This window comes from Bacillus rossius, chromosome 6, assembly GCF_032445375.1.
Source record: "Bacillus rossius redtenbacheri isolate Brsri chromosome 6, Brsri_v3, whole genome shotgun sequence".
Classification (NCBI taxonomy): domain Eukaryota; kingdom Metazoa; phylum Arthropoda; class Insecta; order Phasmatodea; family Bacillidae; genus Bacillus; species Bacillus rossius.
In genome coordinates, this window is record NC_086334.1 from 60,033,735 (window position 1) to 60,052,271 (window position 18,537).

Sequence of the window (18,537 nt, forward strand, 5' to 3'; positions counted from 1 at the left end):
GTAAATGGTTGGTTGTTCTGTAAGATTTATGTAAAAACATGAAAATCAAAACTTTGAACAAATGGCATGAAGTGAAAAGTACTGGAAAACAATGATTTTCATATAAAATCAAATCACTAAGTATATGAGAGAGTATATTAAAAAAATTCTACAAAATAATTTTTTTTAAAGTAACACTTTATTTTTTTATAAACAGTAACAAGTATATAAATTTTAATATCTTTAAGTACCATTTAAAAAATTACCAACAAATATAATATTATTTCACTGTCAACCCAACAACACAATGAAAATTAACAGTTAAAATAAACAATACTGTATATAACATTTTTAATATCTAAAATTTTGTAAATGAGATTGCACATTTACCATGATATCTTTAAATGACAAAAGTTAAATTTAATTAAAGAAAATATCAATACATGTTCTTGTTCTATATAAATGCAAAATGACATGATTAATTACCTACAACAAAACTTTTGCATGATACATTAACACAATTTCAAGGTAGCTCTTAAAATACCGACCACCCACAATCAATAGAACACCTGAATGTTTTTCACAATACTGAATTAGTAAGTGATCCTACAATAACTGTTTACTAGATTAAAAACTACATTCATAGCAAATTGCCATTTTTTTTTAGCACAATGAAATTAACTAAAGACACATGTAGTTATGCTAAGAACTGTCAGCAATGAATAAAATTAATTTTTCAGTCCATTATTTATTGGAGTGACTGAAAAAACTATGTAAATTACTTGGCCATAATGGAAATAAATTATCTATCAACAGTCACTGGCAGCTTAAATTGTACATCCAAAAACAAAACTATATTTGCCTGCAGTTCACCACAAAACTCACCTCAAAAGAAAATATTTTTTTACTAGAACAATATCAATGAAACGCGTAACTGCATGACAGCACACAACTGGATGATACAATATTCCATTATTATCAAATCATGGTGAACTACAAACTTATACATAGACTGCTAAGGCTGTAATTGTGTCTGGAATACTTCAAGTCGATGAACTAGTGCTAAAGATTGTAACCAATTGATGTAACCTGGATCACAGAATAACAAAGAATCAAGTCCGTAAAAGGAAGTCCAGTGTTTGCAGACATCTTCAGGAACAGAGCGTATCATCTACGATTTGATTATACTTTCTACATCACTAGTTTTCTACATTAGTACAAGAAATAAGGACTGAACGTATATAATATTACTTTTACTTTTTTAGTTTAAATCGAATACGAACATCACATTTGAATAACAAAAATTAGATTTGGAAACTTGCTAACAAAAATATTTCACATCACATAACAAATACGTATGGAATTAAAAAGTAGTGTACGTATGTAGTGTAGTAGCTTCTAGGAAATAAATAATCCTGAAGTAAAAGGGTAGTTAGGTACAGTAAAATTATAGTTCCCAAAATATTTAAATTTTATGAGAAAATGTCTTTATGCAGCTTACCTAACCTAACCAACATTTAACTTCAGTTTTCAATTGCTTTATTTCGTAGATCAAGCTACTCTACATATTATTCAGAAAATTTTTGTGAACTGCATAATCCATTTTTATAAAAAATTTTACATGTTTAAACCCATGCAATTCACTTTTTTTCGTTGTTAACAGCAGCTAGGTAAACTGTATTTTAGTTTAGCAATATTACGAACACAATTTTCTGCTTGTTTCCTTTGGAATCCAGGATCCTTATTTATGTTTAATTATGTTTTTGTTTTTGAGTGACAACGTACTTTTCATTATAGATACTAGATACATACAGCAAGATACTATTGTGTCATAAGGTGGTAGTAGATTGTTTGTGACTATTGATTTACATCCTATTGCAACTATCGCATTCACTTATTATAATAGCAATCGCACTGTGTTTTAGCCAGAGGTTGTTGACATTCACTTATTATTTGCCATTACTGGTGTGTGTGTGATGAAATGAAAACAAATAATAGTTTGTTTCCACGTTAAAATTTTAAAAATAGTCCACGTGATTTTTTTAGCTTTTGTTTCGCGAGACAGTAGCGAAATAACTTTGAATACTTATTTGGTTTTATAAAATGCAGAGTATTGTTCGTGATTTTGCTTATACGGTCTTGTGAAAACATCTAAACTGGGTATTTATCTATTTATATTGCACAAATGAATTTAAAAAGTAAACGGTATTCGACTAACTCACTAGGTATGCTCTGTCAAAAATATTCGTAACAAATTCAGGGTGTCTACCCATGTTGGGTCACAGAATTCCTGTATAATTCCCGTACATTCCAGTACACTAATAAAAAAGTTCATGTACATTTACAGCTTACACTATCACTAATTAGGATAATAGCAATGTTAAAAAAAATTGTACAAAAAAATGTTTACAAATAATATTTTTACCAAAAACTTGGATTTCAAGCAAATTTGTCACAGAAAAGTTAGGCCTACCTTTATGTTGATAAAATTTAGCTCATTCTAGGTTACTTTGCACTGCAGCCAAACTTTGCCACATGGCAACTGTCAAATTTTTAACTTTTATCTTTAGAGGCTGTATATATACCAGTACCAGTTTTGTTATTATTATTTTTGTTTCCCGTGTCTGTATTTTTGGTATATTTAACTTGTACTGTTTGTGTATTAACTTATATTTGTTGACGTGTCCTATACCATTTGTACAAATGTCTGTATGGTCAAATGGATGAAAATAAATAAATAAATAAATAAATAAATAAATAAATAAATAAACTACACGCACCCAAAACAATTGTGGCAGCAGTGCTGTTTTAGAAAGAAGCATGTGACTCGCATGACCTTGCGCGCGATATGCCACTTGCCAAATGCCATTTTTGCCAACCAAGTTCCTGTCCCACAGAGTACAGTACACACGCCCCTCGACGTAACACGGTAATCCATCCAAAGAAAAATGGAGCACTAATCAAAACAGCGCTAATCAAATAATTGGTTTTGCCGCCTTTGAAATATGTATGTTTACTGTACCATACTCCACATTTATCCCGTTTAAAAATTGGTTGTCTGTAAAGTCGGTTTACGGACGATAGTTTAACGTGACAACGACATAACAAAACATTGATGAAATGATTGCATACTTTTATGATTAAAATTGAATAATTTTTATTTTAATAATAAAGGAATGATAACTTTTCACTTCACTTTATAAACAGCCAAGTGGAAGAGAGATAGATGCGGCGCAATCGTACAATGAGCGTAACAGGACACAGTGTAACGGAAGAATGTGCGTAACGGGACACTTTTACGTGCGTGCAGCCGGCGTTCATCTATTTGTTAGACGTTGTCACGTCAAAAAGTTTTTTTTTCTTTCTGGAAACGTAATGCGCTGTCAACTTCAACTAGCGCAACCTGGCATGCATGAGATTAACTGACCTCGAAAGCTTCTGACCATTCTCGCCAGATGGAAGTAGTAGCATAAACATGGCTGTATAAACACCCTCCACGGATATATTAACGTACCTTTATTGCTTGTAAAACTTTTAACTAGACATAAGAAAACAGTCACCAAAAATTTGAATAGCTATTACGGAAAAGTGAAAACTAATGTTTTTTTAAATTCGTTATTTTATTTAAATTATACAAGTGCCGAGATTTATTATGTTGCATTGTGTTTGATACAAGTGCCGTTGCCATTATGCGGGCGTGTAAATTAAAAATATTTGTAGACGAAAAAGAACGCTACTTCAAAAAGAGCCCTAATTAATGGGCACTAATCGAGCAGCGTTACTTCAAGGGGTGGATGTATACTCACACAGAGCAAGACTGGCTTGCAGCTGTCGCCGGCCGGCGCAATTAACTTTGTCATACGCGCTTAATTTTTATACACACGTGATAATGGTCGCTTGTATACAAAAATAATACGACACTGCATATAATATGATTTTTGATTCATGACCACTGAAATCAGCATAAAATTCTTGCATTATACACCGGCAAATACGATATATTTTGCAGGTATGTTGTCTACTTTCTTCCGATGTTCACGAAACGAAAACAATTTTTTAATAAAAAGATTTATCATAAATACTTCTGCACACACACAAAGATGCATTATTAATATTACTTACCATCCGGACGAACTTTAACAATAACCACACTATACAACACGTAAAAATAAACTGGATGAAAAAATTTAAGCATGAGCGGGAACGACCATTAACGAATGACCACAGTAACAAAACAAACTGGGCGAGTCCACGCGCCTTACGCAAGTGGTTAACACGATTACGCGGCAACTTGTGTTGGTTGATCCCATCGTCTGCATTCAGCACTCTACAATAAAGCACCAGTATATTGTAGAGACGCAATAATCACACGATTCACGATTGTGTTGCAGTAAAATCTTCGCTTTTTAATATTAATATATAAATGTTGTTGACGGGCGGGGAAAAGTCAAAAGTTCCCGGACATGGAGATAAATTCCCGCAAAATCCCCGTATTTTCTCGGGCAGTATAATTCCTGTACAATTCCAGTTTTTCCCGGTCGGTCGACACCCTGAAATTGAATATTCATTATTTCGGAATGTAAATATTCAAAGTCAAATCAAATATGTATAATAAACTATTTGTAATTATATTTTAAAATTTAAATATTTGTACAGAATTCCAAATTAAAATATGAACTAAAGACAATAATATTTAGGAAGTAAAAATGTGACTTTTTTATTGTCACTTATTAAATAGGGCTGTTGAACTCCATAGTGACGTAGCACCACCACTTAAACTTTTGACAGCATCTAGAGTCTTTTTACAATTATAAAAGTCAATAAATTACTATTATTCATTTGAAGGTTTACCATATCTGGTTAGTCTAGATTCGTGGCAGCTGGGATTAAGTATACTTCATCCTGGTTGTTTGTTTTGGACTTGCTATCATGAACACTATTTATGTTTGAGACTGCCAATACATGGATGCTATTGCTATATACCTACCTAATTTTATTCAGGCAAAAAATGCTATGAATGTGAGTTACCAATACGCAAAATATGCTATGAACGTGAGTTACCAATACTATTCCATCATTCACCGCTACATTATATCTTTTCACATCTGACATAAAAACTTGGTGATTCAGTTCATGAGAGCCAACAAAACATGTCTACACAACTAATGGTAACCAACAAGGAAGTATTTAGGCTCAACACATTACTGATGAATCATTGGCAACTGCACAAAAATGAATTTTACATAAGAAGTTACTATAATGTGTATACACACCCAGGATTGCAAAGAGAGTTCATGTGTGGTCACAACAAAGACAACATGATTTGAACATAAAATAAGGCATAATTAAAACATTGCTAAAAAAAATGTGTTCAAATATCAAACAAGTTAGTGATAATAATATAATTCAAATACCATGAACCAAGTACGGTAATAACATTTTATAATTATGCCATACAAATACAGTTCAACATTAAATATATAACAAACCCCAAATAATCTATAATGAAGGTTATTAAAAATAATATCATTCATAAGTATGTATGTCATACATGCCAACACCACTTATTTATAATAAGTATAGTCAGTTGCTCTCTAAGGATTGAAACAAACTGCCAAAACAAATTTAGGCACAACATTGCTGGCTCTCTCGAGCACAGACTAGCATTGGAATGTTCATTAAAAACGAAAACAAAGTGACTTAACAAAAACCTGCTTAGCTGATTAGCAGATGGTTTCAGTGAGACGTAATCAAGCAAGCATGTAAGGCAACTACAACTCAATAATTACCTGGTCACAAAGGCAGAGCCACAATTTTATTCCACGTGGGTTTTTGTGGCACTGTCTGCCAAAAATTTAGAACAGCACTAAGTGGAATTTAAGGCCAAATGTTTTTAAGTTGCATAAAAAGTCCTATTTTACGTACAATCTAAGACAAAAAACACGAATTAAAAAAAAACTTAAATACCTATTTGAAGTATGCTACAAAGCAAAACACAGCTGTTTAACAAAATATGAAGCTAGGCGATTAATCCAGATCCCCCCCCCCCCCCCCTAAGCTAGGTATATGCCCCTGAAACCTGGTGTAGTAAGGGAGAAAAAACATTAATTTAATTACTCTATATCACACAAACTTATCAGTATGACAGAAAATAGTAGAATGAAAAAGCCATAACAAAATTATATTACAAAAACCTAAGGCTATTATTTTGTTTTCTTGCCATTACTATAATTATACAGTATTCCTGTAAATTTTATACAATAACTCTATAAAAATTTATGTTTCACCATAAATTTTGTCACTAGATGTTTACTAAGTGATGTTTTATAGCAGTAAAAAGCCACCCAAGGTATTTGTAATAAAGATCCCTTACGTGATCTATTACAGCTCACAAATAACATTTAGGTAATTAATACCTGGAGACAAAATTTGCAATCAAATGTAAAATATATTAGAGCTATCAACATCAATTTATAGGACTATTTTATAAATACTAGTAACGACAAGGAAACAAAATATTCAATATGGTGTATGAGACAAAGCCTTAAGACATTCATGTAAACAACAAATATATTCCAATTTGTTTTTGCTTTCATTTGCTTCTATGCATACACATAACTAAGCATAACAAAAAATGCACACACTTTGATAGGCGACAAAAGACATTGCACATAATCTCTCACACATTAAGTTTTTCTGTAAAACCAATGCACTTATTATTTGCAAACTGTTCTCATAAATAAAAACATACATTCAGCTGGTTGGCGATTATAACTTATAAAACTAAACCCACCCCTCGAAGTAAAGCTTGTTTGATATGCCCGATTTTTGAAGTAACGACGCCAATAAATTATAGCATGGTAAGTAGCACGGTTATAGATTCAAAGTAGCATTGTTTTCTTTTACGTGAATTTTTATTTCCGTGCATGCACAATGGCAACAGCACTTGTGTAGCATAAATACATTGCAACGAATTAATAACATAACAAATCAACAAACAATATTTTGCTCTTTCCTTAATAGCTATTCTCTTCCTTCAGTGCCTATTTATCTTCGGCAAAGACCCAAGTGTTCAGCCCATGCTTTATATAATATTGTCTATGCATCTCGGCAGCAGATCTGGAGAGTAAAGCTATAAGCCACTGGGCTAGTTTACCTCATGCCTACTAGGATACGCTAGTGCAAATCATGGTACACACACATTTAGTAAACGACAGAGTTGGGAATCACCTTAAAAGGTTAAATTATATTTTTAATAATAGAAAACATTAAATTTGTGATTTTTTTTCAATCTTATTAAAATTTTAATTTGTCTCCTACATTAATTACATAATTATTTTGTAACACTGAAATGTCAGAGTCTCTCATGAATGTCATGCCAAATCCCTATTATGTAAACAATGTGGTCCCTGAAACTTTAAAATTTAATTTTAGGTTATTTTATCTCAAAATGTTACTAAACACATTTATTTAAATGTTTTTTTTAAGTATAGACTTTAATATTTAATTAATTTTTAACGAAAATAAAATATTTAATTTCATTGGTACTCATACATTATTTAGTACTGTAAATTGATTTTAACAGGAGTAGTGTCTTGATTAACATGTTTGTCAGCAAGCACACTTCCCTGATTGGAAAACAAATTATTTTGATTAACACACACACTTATGAAAAAAAAACATATTTGATTAGCACTGTTTGGATTAACACTCTGTTTACAATTAAGGGCGTTACTTTGAGGAGTGGGTGTTTACACAAACTAAAAACACTAAAATGGTGGCAGACATGGCCTTTATAGACAGTTCTTTTTTAAAAATTGTATCCTGGTACATATAAAGTAGGACAGGTGTATTACTGAACTTTAACACAGATATTCCACCGAGTTGGTGCCTCACTCAAACATAGCTCCTGACAGGCAGAGCCTTAAACACTCTGTCCACACGATGCAAATGACACATCACACCAGACCAGACATGCAGTTTCTTGACACACTGTAATGCAACACAAGTGTCAAACAAGGAAAACAAGCTCTAGTCAAGGCACAGCCAAGTTGGTTATTTCATTTTCTTGTTATTCTGATTAATAATGGGATTTTCTTGTCACTTTATTCTGGTAGCACTCATGCTTTCGTTGTTGTGTTACAAATACTCTCACCATATATGTATTTACTATTTTAAGCTGTTAAGGGTCATGCAAATTATCATAATCATGAACTCTTGCATGACCTTTAACCACTATTGGATAATTTGTATTTCATAAATGAGTAATTTGAGATGAAACATAAAATGTGAGAGAACCATCATGATGAATTTACAGGAATAGCTCCTAAATACTTGAATTGACAAGAAAACAAGATAGCCAAATATGGTGTGCTAAACCCAGCCGTAGACAATTTACAGTCAAAATCTAATATGTATGCACAGGCTTCTGCTGGCTGATGGACAAAGAAAGAAACACATTTAGGCGAGTAATCACAGTTATAAACCAACACCTTGGGTGGCGAGACATCTAAATACTAGGTCTTTTCCTGTGTGCATTTGAGTAATCACATTCCTGTCTACTTTTCGTTCTGAATCAATAATACCACATTTTTGCGTGTGGGGCTCACTTGCAAATTAATATTTGAAAAGAAGCAGTTTATGGTAACTTGTAATCCTTAAACAACAACAACAACAAATGTGTATAAAACAAAGTCACATCAGATTATCCATCTCTTCACACACTCTGAAGGCAGTCGAACTGGACACGGCCAAGTGGGCCTGGGAAGCAAGGCTTGTTTGCGGTGGAGAGGAGGAAGATTGGCAACACTGTCTAGCCTGCAGGAGTGCGTAGCTACGTACCAGGATTTGTTCCACACTTTAAATCACAGTTGGACCTTGCTAATAACAGCCTGCTAGGGTGCACAAGCAAACACTCAGCAGGTTAATTGAGTGGTAATACTTTACTGTGCCTCAAGTCATGAACATGCCAGTAGGCCAAGTCTCTGTTTAGAAAAGTCAAGCTTGAACTATATGAAATATGCACTTTCACATCCCACAGACACATTCAATTTTATTATGAATAATTTTTAAAAATATTTTTAATATACTTGGCAATAAGGTGGAATGACCGCCTGCTACAACTAACCTTATAAAAAAACTGTTTTGACTATTGAAAAAACTGCAGGCTCATAATTACTGACACTAATAAAGGACAATGATTAGTTTATCAGCGGTGGTATCACTACCTGCATAATGCCACTGCAGAATACTACTTCAATTACATATACAGCAAAAAACTGTTAATCTTACAATACTTCGATGTTAATAATAAAAAAACTGCATCTAGAAAATATACCTAAAATTTTTCTATCTACATACATGCTTTAAATTTTCATTGGTTGCAAAAACTGCAATGGATTTTTTTTGGTCAAATTATTTAAAAACACAACTAACCCATGGTAAGTTCCTCAAACAAAATAAAAACAAGTATTCTAAGATTGAAATTAACTGAAGATTGAGTAAAAATATATTTGTTGTAGTAAACAAATCTAGCCTTGTATGTGAGGTTGTCTTAAAATCAATACTATCATTATTTTCGAGACTCTATATTATATTATATAATCTTCTTACATTTGAGATCATCTTATATTTCCGTCATCCCAAACTCCAGAGCATCGTTTTTCAAAGTCATCCTACAAAAATTGATGGATAGTATTCTTAACATTTATAAGAATTTAAATACTGATGTTTAATTTTGTTTCCTTAGAAAAACTAGCAAGATTTTATATAAACTACATTTAATATGCACTCAAACCATCATTTAACCTTACTTTTTTTTCATTGGCTTTATTAAAATAATTGCTAGATACTGAGTAAATACATAGTTATAAGAATATTCTTATAAATGTAATTATTCACTAACCATAATTTTAATTTCATACTGAATTTATGCAAACATGTAATTGTTATCAGCAAGAATATGTAATTATTTAACTGCAAAATAAAAAAAAATTTCCCCACAAAAAAATAAAATAAATTATTGGTATCTTCCGCAACTCATATGTTTTTTAAGAAGTGTGTTTGAAATTTACAGTGAAAATTTCTTTGGAGCTTGACTCGAGCTTAACTTGAAAAACCCTGGAATGCAAAAAATGAAGTTTTCCAAAACCGTAAAATGTTGTCCTTTTTTTTTTTTCCATTATCATAAATAAAATTAGATTTCAGTAATATTATTGGTGTGAAAAGGTACTGAAATATACCCGGAAGCCACTGGATCAGTCTCCTCAAAAAGCGATATCAGTGGTGAGATTACTAATCACTAAAGACTTGTAAAATTCACGTTATTTTCTGGCTCCAAATTAATCTGCATGACGCGTATTCTGTATTTTTAGGCATTCGTCATTAGCTTCTAGTCCTTCAAGGCATGTCAAATAATTAGTGATCCAATGACTCAGGTCCTTCAATTGTACAAACCTTTTCAATCCAGATTGTTGCCGAGTAAATATGCAAATTTTGCAGGTTTCTACAAATCACATATATGGTTCAACTAGACTTTTAGCATATCCACCTTTGTGAGATACTGCTGCACTTACGTGAGATATTTTAAACTTTGCATAACTAGCCACAAAACTAAAATGCATTCAATTTAAGTATACAAATAAAAACATACGGTAACGCACATTTTAACACATAAGTATAAACATTAACTAACAGTCCAAAATAAAAACCTTCCTTCTCAAAACAAAATGATTGGAATGTAAAAAAATTAAAAATAAATCAACCATGATTCCTGGTCTAACGGGGCAGTACACTTCCAATACACTATGTTGAAATTATATTTGCGATATTATCAGTACTGATGTGGTTACTGTAAAATTCTTTCAAGCAAATCAGATTATAAGGTCAAGACTAAACCAAATACCTTAGTTGTTTATGTTGACCACTATAAGAGTAATACATCATTCTTAATTAATAAAAAATGGAGAGAAGAAAAATTTTGTGACCAAATACAATAGAGTAAATTTATATACAGAAATGCTACAAGATATAGCCATCTGCTTACAGGGAAATTGGACACACTTGCTACCAAATTAGTGCCTAAATTCCTCATACAACAAATATGTACATATAAATGAACTGCCACTAACTACAAATCCCTACCACAAAAGCCTCATGCCTGAGACCACTGTCGCCAAGGACCTAATTCTTGAATGCAATTTCCGTATAGGCCTGAGTGAATACTAGTTTTTTGATGCAAAGTGAATATCAAATTGAATGTTTAAAAAATTTGCAAAGTCAAATCAAATTGCGAACAGTGTTCTCGGCGACGCTGTATTACACTTATTTTATAAAATACAGGATTGAAGTAAAAAAAAAAAAAAATTGTTAAACATTTGTAATGTTTAAACTGATTAAGTGATTAATCAAATGGGTTGTACATATAACATCATTTAATAAAATTATAAAATAACTATGCATTATAATTAATAGTGAGCATTCAAGCATTCATAAAAGCAAAAGGAATGCCTTCTTTTGATTTATTTTAAGTAACCAACTTCATTCAAGCAAAACCTCTACAACACAAAAAAAAAAAAACTAAATATTTTCACGAGCAAAAGCTTCCAAGCTTTGTAAGAAATGCCAAGTTTGACATAACATGCAAAGCCTTGCATCACAACTGAAGCTTCAAATAAAATGAATACGTATCAAATTTCCAGGTGAAGTAAAATCCAATATTAAAAAGAGCTTTGATTGATTGGCTTAGTCGAAGCTTTGCAATGGCCTACTTCCGTACGTATTCACCATGGACTGAATTTAAGGGTGGGAAAAATCTATACTTTTTTTTCTCACTGTCGAAAAAATATATTCCTTAAGACAGTCTTAGTTACTCATTATATTATATTATATTATATTATATTAAGTGGCATCTGCTTCCAATGCTTAAAAGTAATGAGAGCTCACTGCCTTTACTATTGCTCTGTTTCCTCCCCCTTTGCCCCTCACGATCTGAGCCCTTCTTTCCCACGTATTCCAAGGTGCTCACAATTATTACACATCTCAGTTCTCACTTAGTGTGTTTCACTGAAATGCTGTCTTGTCAAAGCTGCTACTTTCAACAAACACTTATCACTTGTCACAGCTAACATATTTTGATCGGTGACAAGGCATGTTTCAACAGCTCATTTGTTTTCGTGCGACAAACATGACCTAGATTCGTCGCTGTGTTTAGTACAGCCATCAGATCGGATGCAAAAAAAAAAGTTGGATATATTTTGGTATCAAAAACTTTTATGAGTACATAGCGTGCTCCCACATTTATTACACATTTTCCTGCACATAAGTGAATAAAATAACGATTTAGCTCTAGAGTAAATATCACACTCAAATACTTTCCTGTATATTCATATTTGCAAAAAATAAAAAAAAATAAAAAAGTTAGGCACGCAGAAAAATGGAGCAAGTCAGGTGTAAATTTGTTACACGTGCATACCAACAATGGATAATTAATCGAGTTGCAATGATTTGCAACATCTATAATGGCTACTGGAATACATTAGTGGTGCCACAATGATTATAGCAATATTGTAATCAGTGTCAGACAATCATCAACACAGCAAAGGAAGGTCACCAAACAGAGAATGAAGATCACCAAATACAGAGAATGTCTCAAAGATCACCATAAAACTACAAAAGCAAACATTTTTGCAAAAAACACTGATATGCAATATTAAGATCAGGTCCTGTTTTTAAAATAAATGCATTACTTTTCATATTTTACTGAAAAACATCACATCAAAAGAATTTAAAAGCACGACAAGTGTCCAAAGTGTAGTAGTCTGTTAAGAAAGCTCTGCTGAAATATTTGCTGGTTAGCTTTGTAATCTGAACTTAGTAAAATTTCTCTAGTTTCTAGTACAGCAACCACTAAGTCTATACCACACTTAAAATTCTTACTTTTTAGGCGAAATGCAAAAACTTTTAAGAAATAAAAATGGGATGAATCTTGATTGAGTAAAGCCAAGTTGGGTTGAGAGAGATAACCTCAGTTCAAGCTTTGACACAGTCAAGTCAAGTTTGTCAGATACAACAAAGAGAAATGTAATTTTTATGTTTTGTTTGCAATTCACTCAAAAATTTTTTTCAAAAAACTTGTATAATAAGTGATTTTTCCTGGGTTAGATAAATTTTAAATTGTAGTATTTACTGCTGCGACAGTGAGAGATGTTTCAATAGAAGTATTAATATACGGCAAAACCATAATAAATTAGTCCTCTTTTAAGATTTGCTTCTATTTAAAGAAAAGTGTGAAATGAAATTAATGTATCTTTGGTGATTTTTTTTTTATTTCCACACAGGAGAGTGAAATCTCAATATACAGTACTTGATTAAACCCACCTTTTTAGTACTAAATAATGAAAGAACTTAGAACTGAACTGTTAATACCTAAAGGTCAAACATCTTGCTAGAACCTGAAAATATGTATTATAAATTGAGAAATCCTTTATAGTGAGGTACTTTATAATGAGGTTTCACTGTACAGTAAAATAGTTGTGAGAATACTTTTAGTTACAGTGCATGACTAAAATTTGAAAATTCATAAAAATTGTAGTTCTTGATAAATGCTTCGTTTACCAAAATACAGACGAAACCTGCTAACAAAATGCCTCTAGACACTTTCTTCCTAATGTTAAAAGTATTTTTAATATGAATAACAAGGTAAAGATTAACTTCTGTATCTAAGGAAAATTCAAGAAAAAAAATTATGAGACAAAAAAATTATGATTAGAAAGCCTTGTTGAGACATGTTGAAATTCCTTTCAGAATATCACAACCTACGCTTAAAAACACTAACTTTAAAATGTTTACCAGCAAACGGAGAGCTATTCCACACTAGAACAACTATGTAAACAGTATCATGTTTGCAGGGCTACCAGATGTGAGAATATTTTTTTCTAAGTCAGAGATTCTACAAAAATATTTTCTTTGAAATTTACTAAATTTTTCAATCCAAAATTAAGTGAGAGATTATTTTTGAGGATGCAAAGAGTTTAAGTTCAGCAAAAAAAATAAAAAAAATTACTGACTTTTTGGGCTGAGTCATATGTCAACAGTTCAGGTTCTACCACAATGAGTGTGGAAGTGCAATTTACACTTTTGAAAATATTTACCTCAATTAGAACCAGCATTGGCAAATACTAAAATTAAAAAATTAAAAAATTAAAAAAATAAATAAATAAATAAATAAAAATTGTCTAAACCATGGTTTTTTTTAGTATGTTAGTTCCTTTGCTTGTTACCATGTTCAAATGAAAGCCATACAACATCTCGCTTTCTGCCACTCATGTTAAACCAGAAAAGTTATAACATCAAAGAACTGAAGTCCAGCATATCTCCACATCTGACTAGGACTTAACCAGGGTAGTCAGGGATTTCCCAAAGAATAGGAATTAACTACTATTTAATATTTTTAATTTTAGAGGAGTATTTAACTAGGTATTATTTACAACTTGTTCAGATAATTTAATTGATTAGATCTTGATTAGTATATAAGTTTTCGTTCCTGTAAATCACAAGAAACATTAATGACCAAAATTTTGTTGTTAGGTACTAGAGTATAATTAGATATTTCATTAAAATTATTAAGATATTCTATTTAAAAATACATTATTAAAAAACAATTTGGTGTTTTTAAACTATTGTGGTTTAAACCAGCCAAGCCACCCTGATATTACACATTTTATAGGAAGAAAAGTATTTACAGTGGATTCATACGATTTCAACAGACAAATTTTTTTACATCCAACAATTTGTCGTAACTATAATTTTTTTTCTAATACTCTGCAAACAAACTTTGTATTACATTAACTTGAGCCAACTCGACCATTTACATTACCACCTGACTAAACTTGGCTTGACGTGTAAACAAACATCTCAGTTTGACTTAGAAAAACCAAAACCTCAACTAGTCCATTTCTAGAAAAATATTTTATACAGCAGAGTTATAATAATCAATACCTAAATCCTTTATCACAATTTTTTTTACATATTTTGCAACTAAAAAATGCACATGTAAGAATGTAATTTATTACCTAACCCCAAATTAGCAGTCTTAACTGCAGCGATAAAATAGGCCTACAACAAGTACATCAATTATGACTAGCCAAACAAAGCTAGTCGTTACATCACGTATTGCTGGTTTCAGAAACTGCTATCAAACATGTATAAAAACTCAACAAAAAAAAAACAATTGAAAAATTTACAGGCGTAACCAACTTACTGGTAAACATAGAGAGACGATTCTTAGTTTCTGGAAGCTAATACTTAAGTCATGATCGATGCTTCGTGAGCCCTGATCATGCCGTTTTGTGTTTGGGCACGCTGTACACACGCTCCACCAGTGCCCTGAAGATGCTGCCCGGGAACCTCTGGTGCTTCTCCATTAGCTCTTCCAACGCTGCTGCCACCTGCGCAAACGCAACTTCCTTCTCCACCCAGAGTACTGCACCGCCTCTCCAGCTTTACTTCAGTCGCAGCTTTGTTCATCACCATAAACTGTTACAGTAGGCCCTGAGAGTTGGAATGTTTATTTGTTTAATATCATTTATAAGATCCCCACTTTAGCATAATCTGGCTAGAAACAAGTCACCTAGCACCTAGGTAGCACAGTTTCTTCACATCTCATTGAATGGCTGGAGCAGTCTTGAACCTACATCCTGTGGTGCAGCAAATTCTAGTAAAACATATTTAACATAATAATTTACAAACACCCATAGTAAATTTATTTAGAAAAATGCAAATATCTGTTTTCTATATATTAAGTAAATTATTAAAAATAAATAATAAAAACCAATATGGCATTGGCAACTTACCGACAATCAATTGCAAGTTATGTATGTGTTATATAATTGGTGTAAAATGTAACGCTCAAGTTAACATAGGTCGGTTAAAAGAGGATCTACACAAATGATTCGTTGTTTTAAGTTAAAAGTAATGTAGGGCTGAAAGAGTAGTAGCAAACACCATAATATATTTTATTTTTAAGCTAAGAATTTTAAAAGTATGTTGAGCCTGTGTTATTTTTCACAGGTCTACTGTTAGTTGAAACAATGATCCCTGGGCTCTAGTGAAAAGATGGGCAAAAAAAATTGGCATGTTTACGTTCTTTCCATTTGACAGCTAGCTAGAGGGGATGAGGGATGAGAAAGTAGAATAAGGGGGGAGGAGGTAAATTACATAATATCAGCTTCCGGCTATTTTTAAAGATTTATGAATCTTTACTTTCGTCACTTGTCACACAGGGCTTATGAGGAAGTTAGAAATATTCAACCTACGGTACCAGACGTTTAGTGTGTTTGCACACAAGAAGGAAGGGAGGGGGAGGGGTAGGAAGGTTTGGCTGTTAAGCTTTCAGTGTCACTGGAATTCTATTTACAGTTCTCGGTGCAGGTTATACAGCTGAGAACCTTGACCTATTCAGTCCCCATCAGCAGCACGTAACTTCGCAGTGTGACAAACCATACAAGTGCTCCATAAAGATCACTGCCACCACAAAAAAGCAGAGTGTCTTTATTGAGTGACCGATTTCAATGTTTTGTTGAAAGTACAAAAAAATTGTTTGGAAAATTGTTAAAAAAAAAAATTCCCTAGCCTGGTATTTTGTTTATTCACAAAACACAAACCTTCAAAACGGCAGCGTGTGCAAATATTCTGTGTCAAAATAAAATAAATTGGAACGTGTTTTTTTTTATATTCATGACAAATTCTGTTAATGAATTTATACATAACTGAAAGTTTTTGAAATAAATGAGAAATTGAGTACATAATGACTGTTTATTTTTGTTGTATAAAATGATTAAATATTGACCTACAGGTAAGATATCAACTCAAATCTTTATTAATGAGTAATTGAGTACATAATGATTGTTTATTGTTTGTTATATGAAATTATTAGGTCTAGGCTTACATGTAAGATGTATACTGAATTCTTTATTAAATATTTTAATACAATTATAATTTTTAAATACTGATTCCTAATTAATATTAAATGCATCAAAGCTACTATGTCATATAGTAAGACTTTAAATATAATTCTGCCCTAAATTTAAGATGACCTCACCTGTAATAATGGGCAAGCTCAAATGTAGGGCAATCAAGAATGTTAAGACGACATTTTGGAGGAAACAGGTGGATTCATTTGCCTGACGACTGTCTTTGCTTTTGCACATTATAGAGGTATTTGAGAAGCCCTCAATAGAAATGAATTTTATGTTTATTATTTTACTTCTTACCTCTATGACTTTGTCTTAGTCCTGTTATGAATTATATTTACCAGTATTGTATCTCTATGGTCAGGTCAATTTGGTGTTACTCTTTAAGTATTTTCATGTTTTATCTAAGTAATAATTTTATGAAATGTCTTTGCAAACATTTGTTAAACGGCGACGAATAGGAAATGAGCTTACACCTTTTAATATTGTTTTTGGGTCATTACTGAGGAAAGAGTATATGTGATTGGACGCTCGACTGCGCATATATTTTATTTAAAGAATTTAGTATTTCCAGTGTGATTTCGGAGAGTGTTCAATAGAGAAAGCTTTGACTGTTTGAAACAAATTGGAACTTGAGTTTCTGTTCTACTATCATGGGAGAAGGATTAGAGAGAAAGAGCTCCGTGATTTAGTCATAAATGAATGTAAGAATATCACGTAAAACATTGGTACGACGACTGAATAGCTAGAATCTACGTGAAATTGATGATTTTATAATAAATACCGGAACTACACAATGAAGAAGAGGTAGTTACCGATGTTCGAAGCTCTACTAAAGAATCGACGACGACGATAAGTTTTGACTAACAGCATAAATAGAACTGGATCAACGACGAATTAAGAAGAAAAGAAGAAAAGGACTATCAATCTTCGAGATGGAAGGAGTTCGACAGCGGTAGACGGCATCGTAGACGGTGTACCGGAGGACATCATCCTTCTAGACGACTCCAGGTGACCGACGCCAGTCCTGCTGGAGTACCAGCAGCACGAGAGGAGGTGCATCGAGACGGAGACCCAACCAGCGACATCGGAGGAGAGTGAGATCTAACCAGCAACATCGGAGGAGAGACAGGGGTTCGGAGAGGTTTTCCACAGCCTCTTGGTATTGTAACGACGCGACGAGGTTTGTTTGCCCCATCCCCGAATTAACAAGAACAGCGAGAAGTTACCTGTCCTATTTTAATGGCAAGATATCTTAAACTATGATGTTTACAATCAAGACCTAATTTGAAACTCGCAAAAACAACTTAATACTACTTAACTACGTAAAGACTTGTAGCTTGTACATACTGGACCTGGTTAACTGACATTGATCAGTAATATGTACGATATCAAAGTTAAAATCTGTTAAAGTCATTAATTGTCTTGAATGTTTAAAGAATAGCCCCAGGTCCAGAAGTCTTGAGACAGTTTGATCTACCGAAAGAGACTGAGCTAGTAAAAACAAAGAAAAGACTAATTTGCCAGTTAAAATGTGTTTCAATAATATTTAAAATATTGACTGATAACCAAACTATTATTCAGTGAT

At 32.5% G+C, this 18,537-nt stretch overlaps 1 protein-coding gene across 1 annotated transcript in view; it reads right to left on the reverse strand.

Moving 5' to 3' along the window:
• Window positions 1–251: 251 nt before the first annotated feature.
• The window catches only part of LOC134533242 (DGAT1/2-independent enzyme synthesizing storage lipids), a 55,750-nt gene continuing 37,464 nt past the window's right edge, over window positions 252–18,537 (reverse strand). Inside the window, exon 7 of the mRNA XM_063370651.1 lies at window positions 252–15,425. Coding sequence (XP_063226721.1) covers window positions 15,315–15,425 — 111 coding nt within the window. The 3' untranslated portion in view covers window positions 252–15,314. The remainder of the gene's footprint in view (window positions 15,426–18,537) is intronic.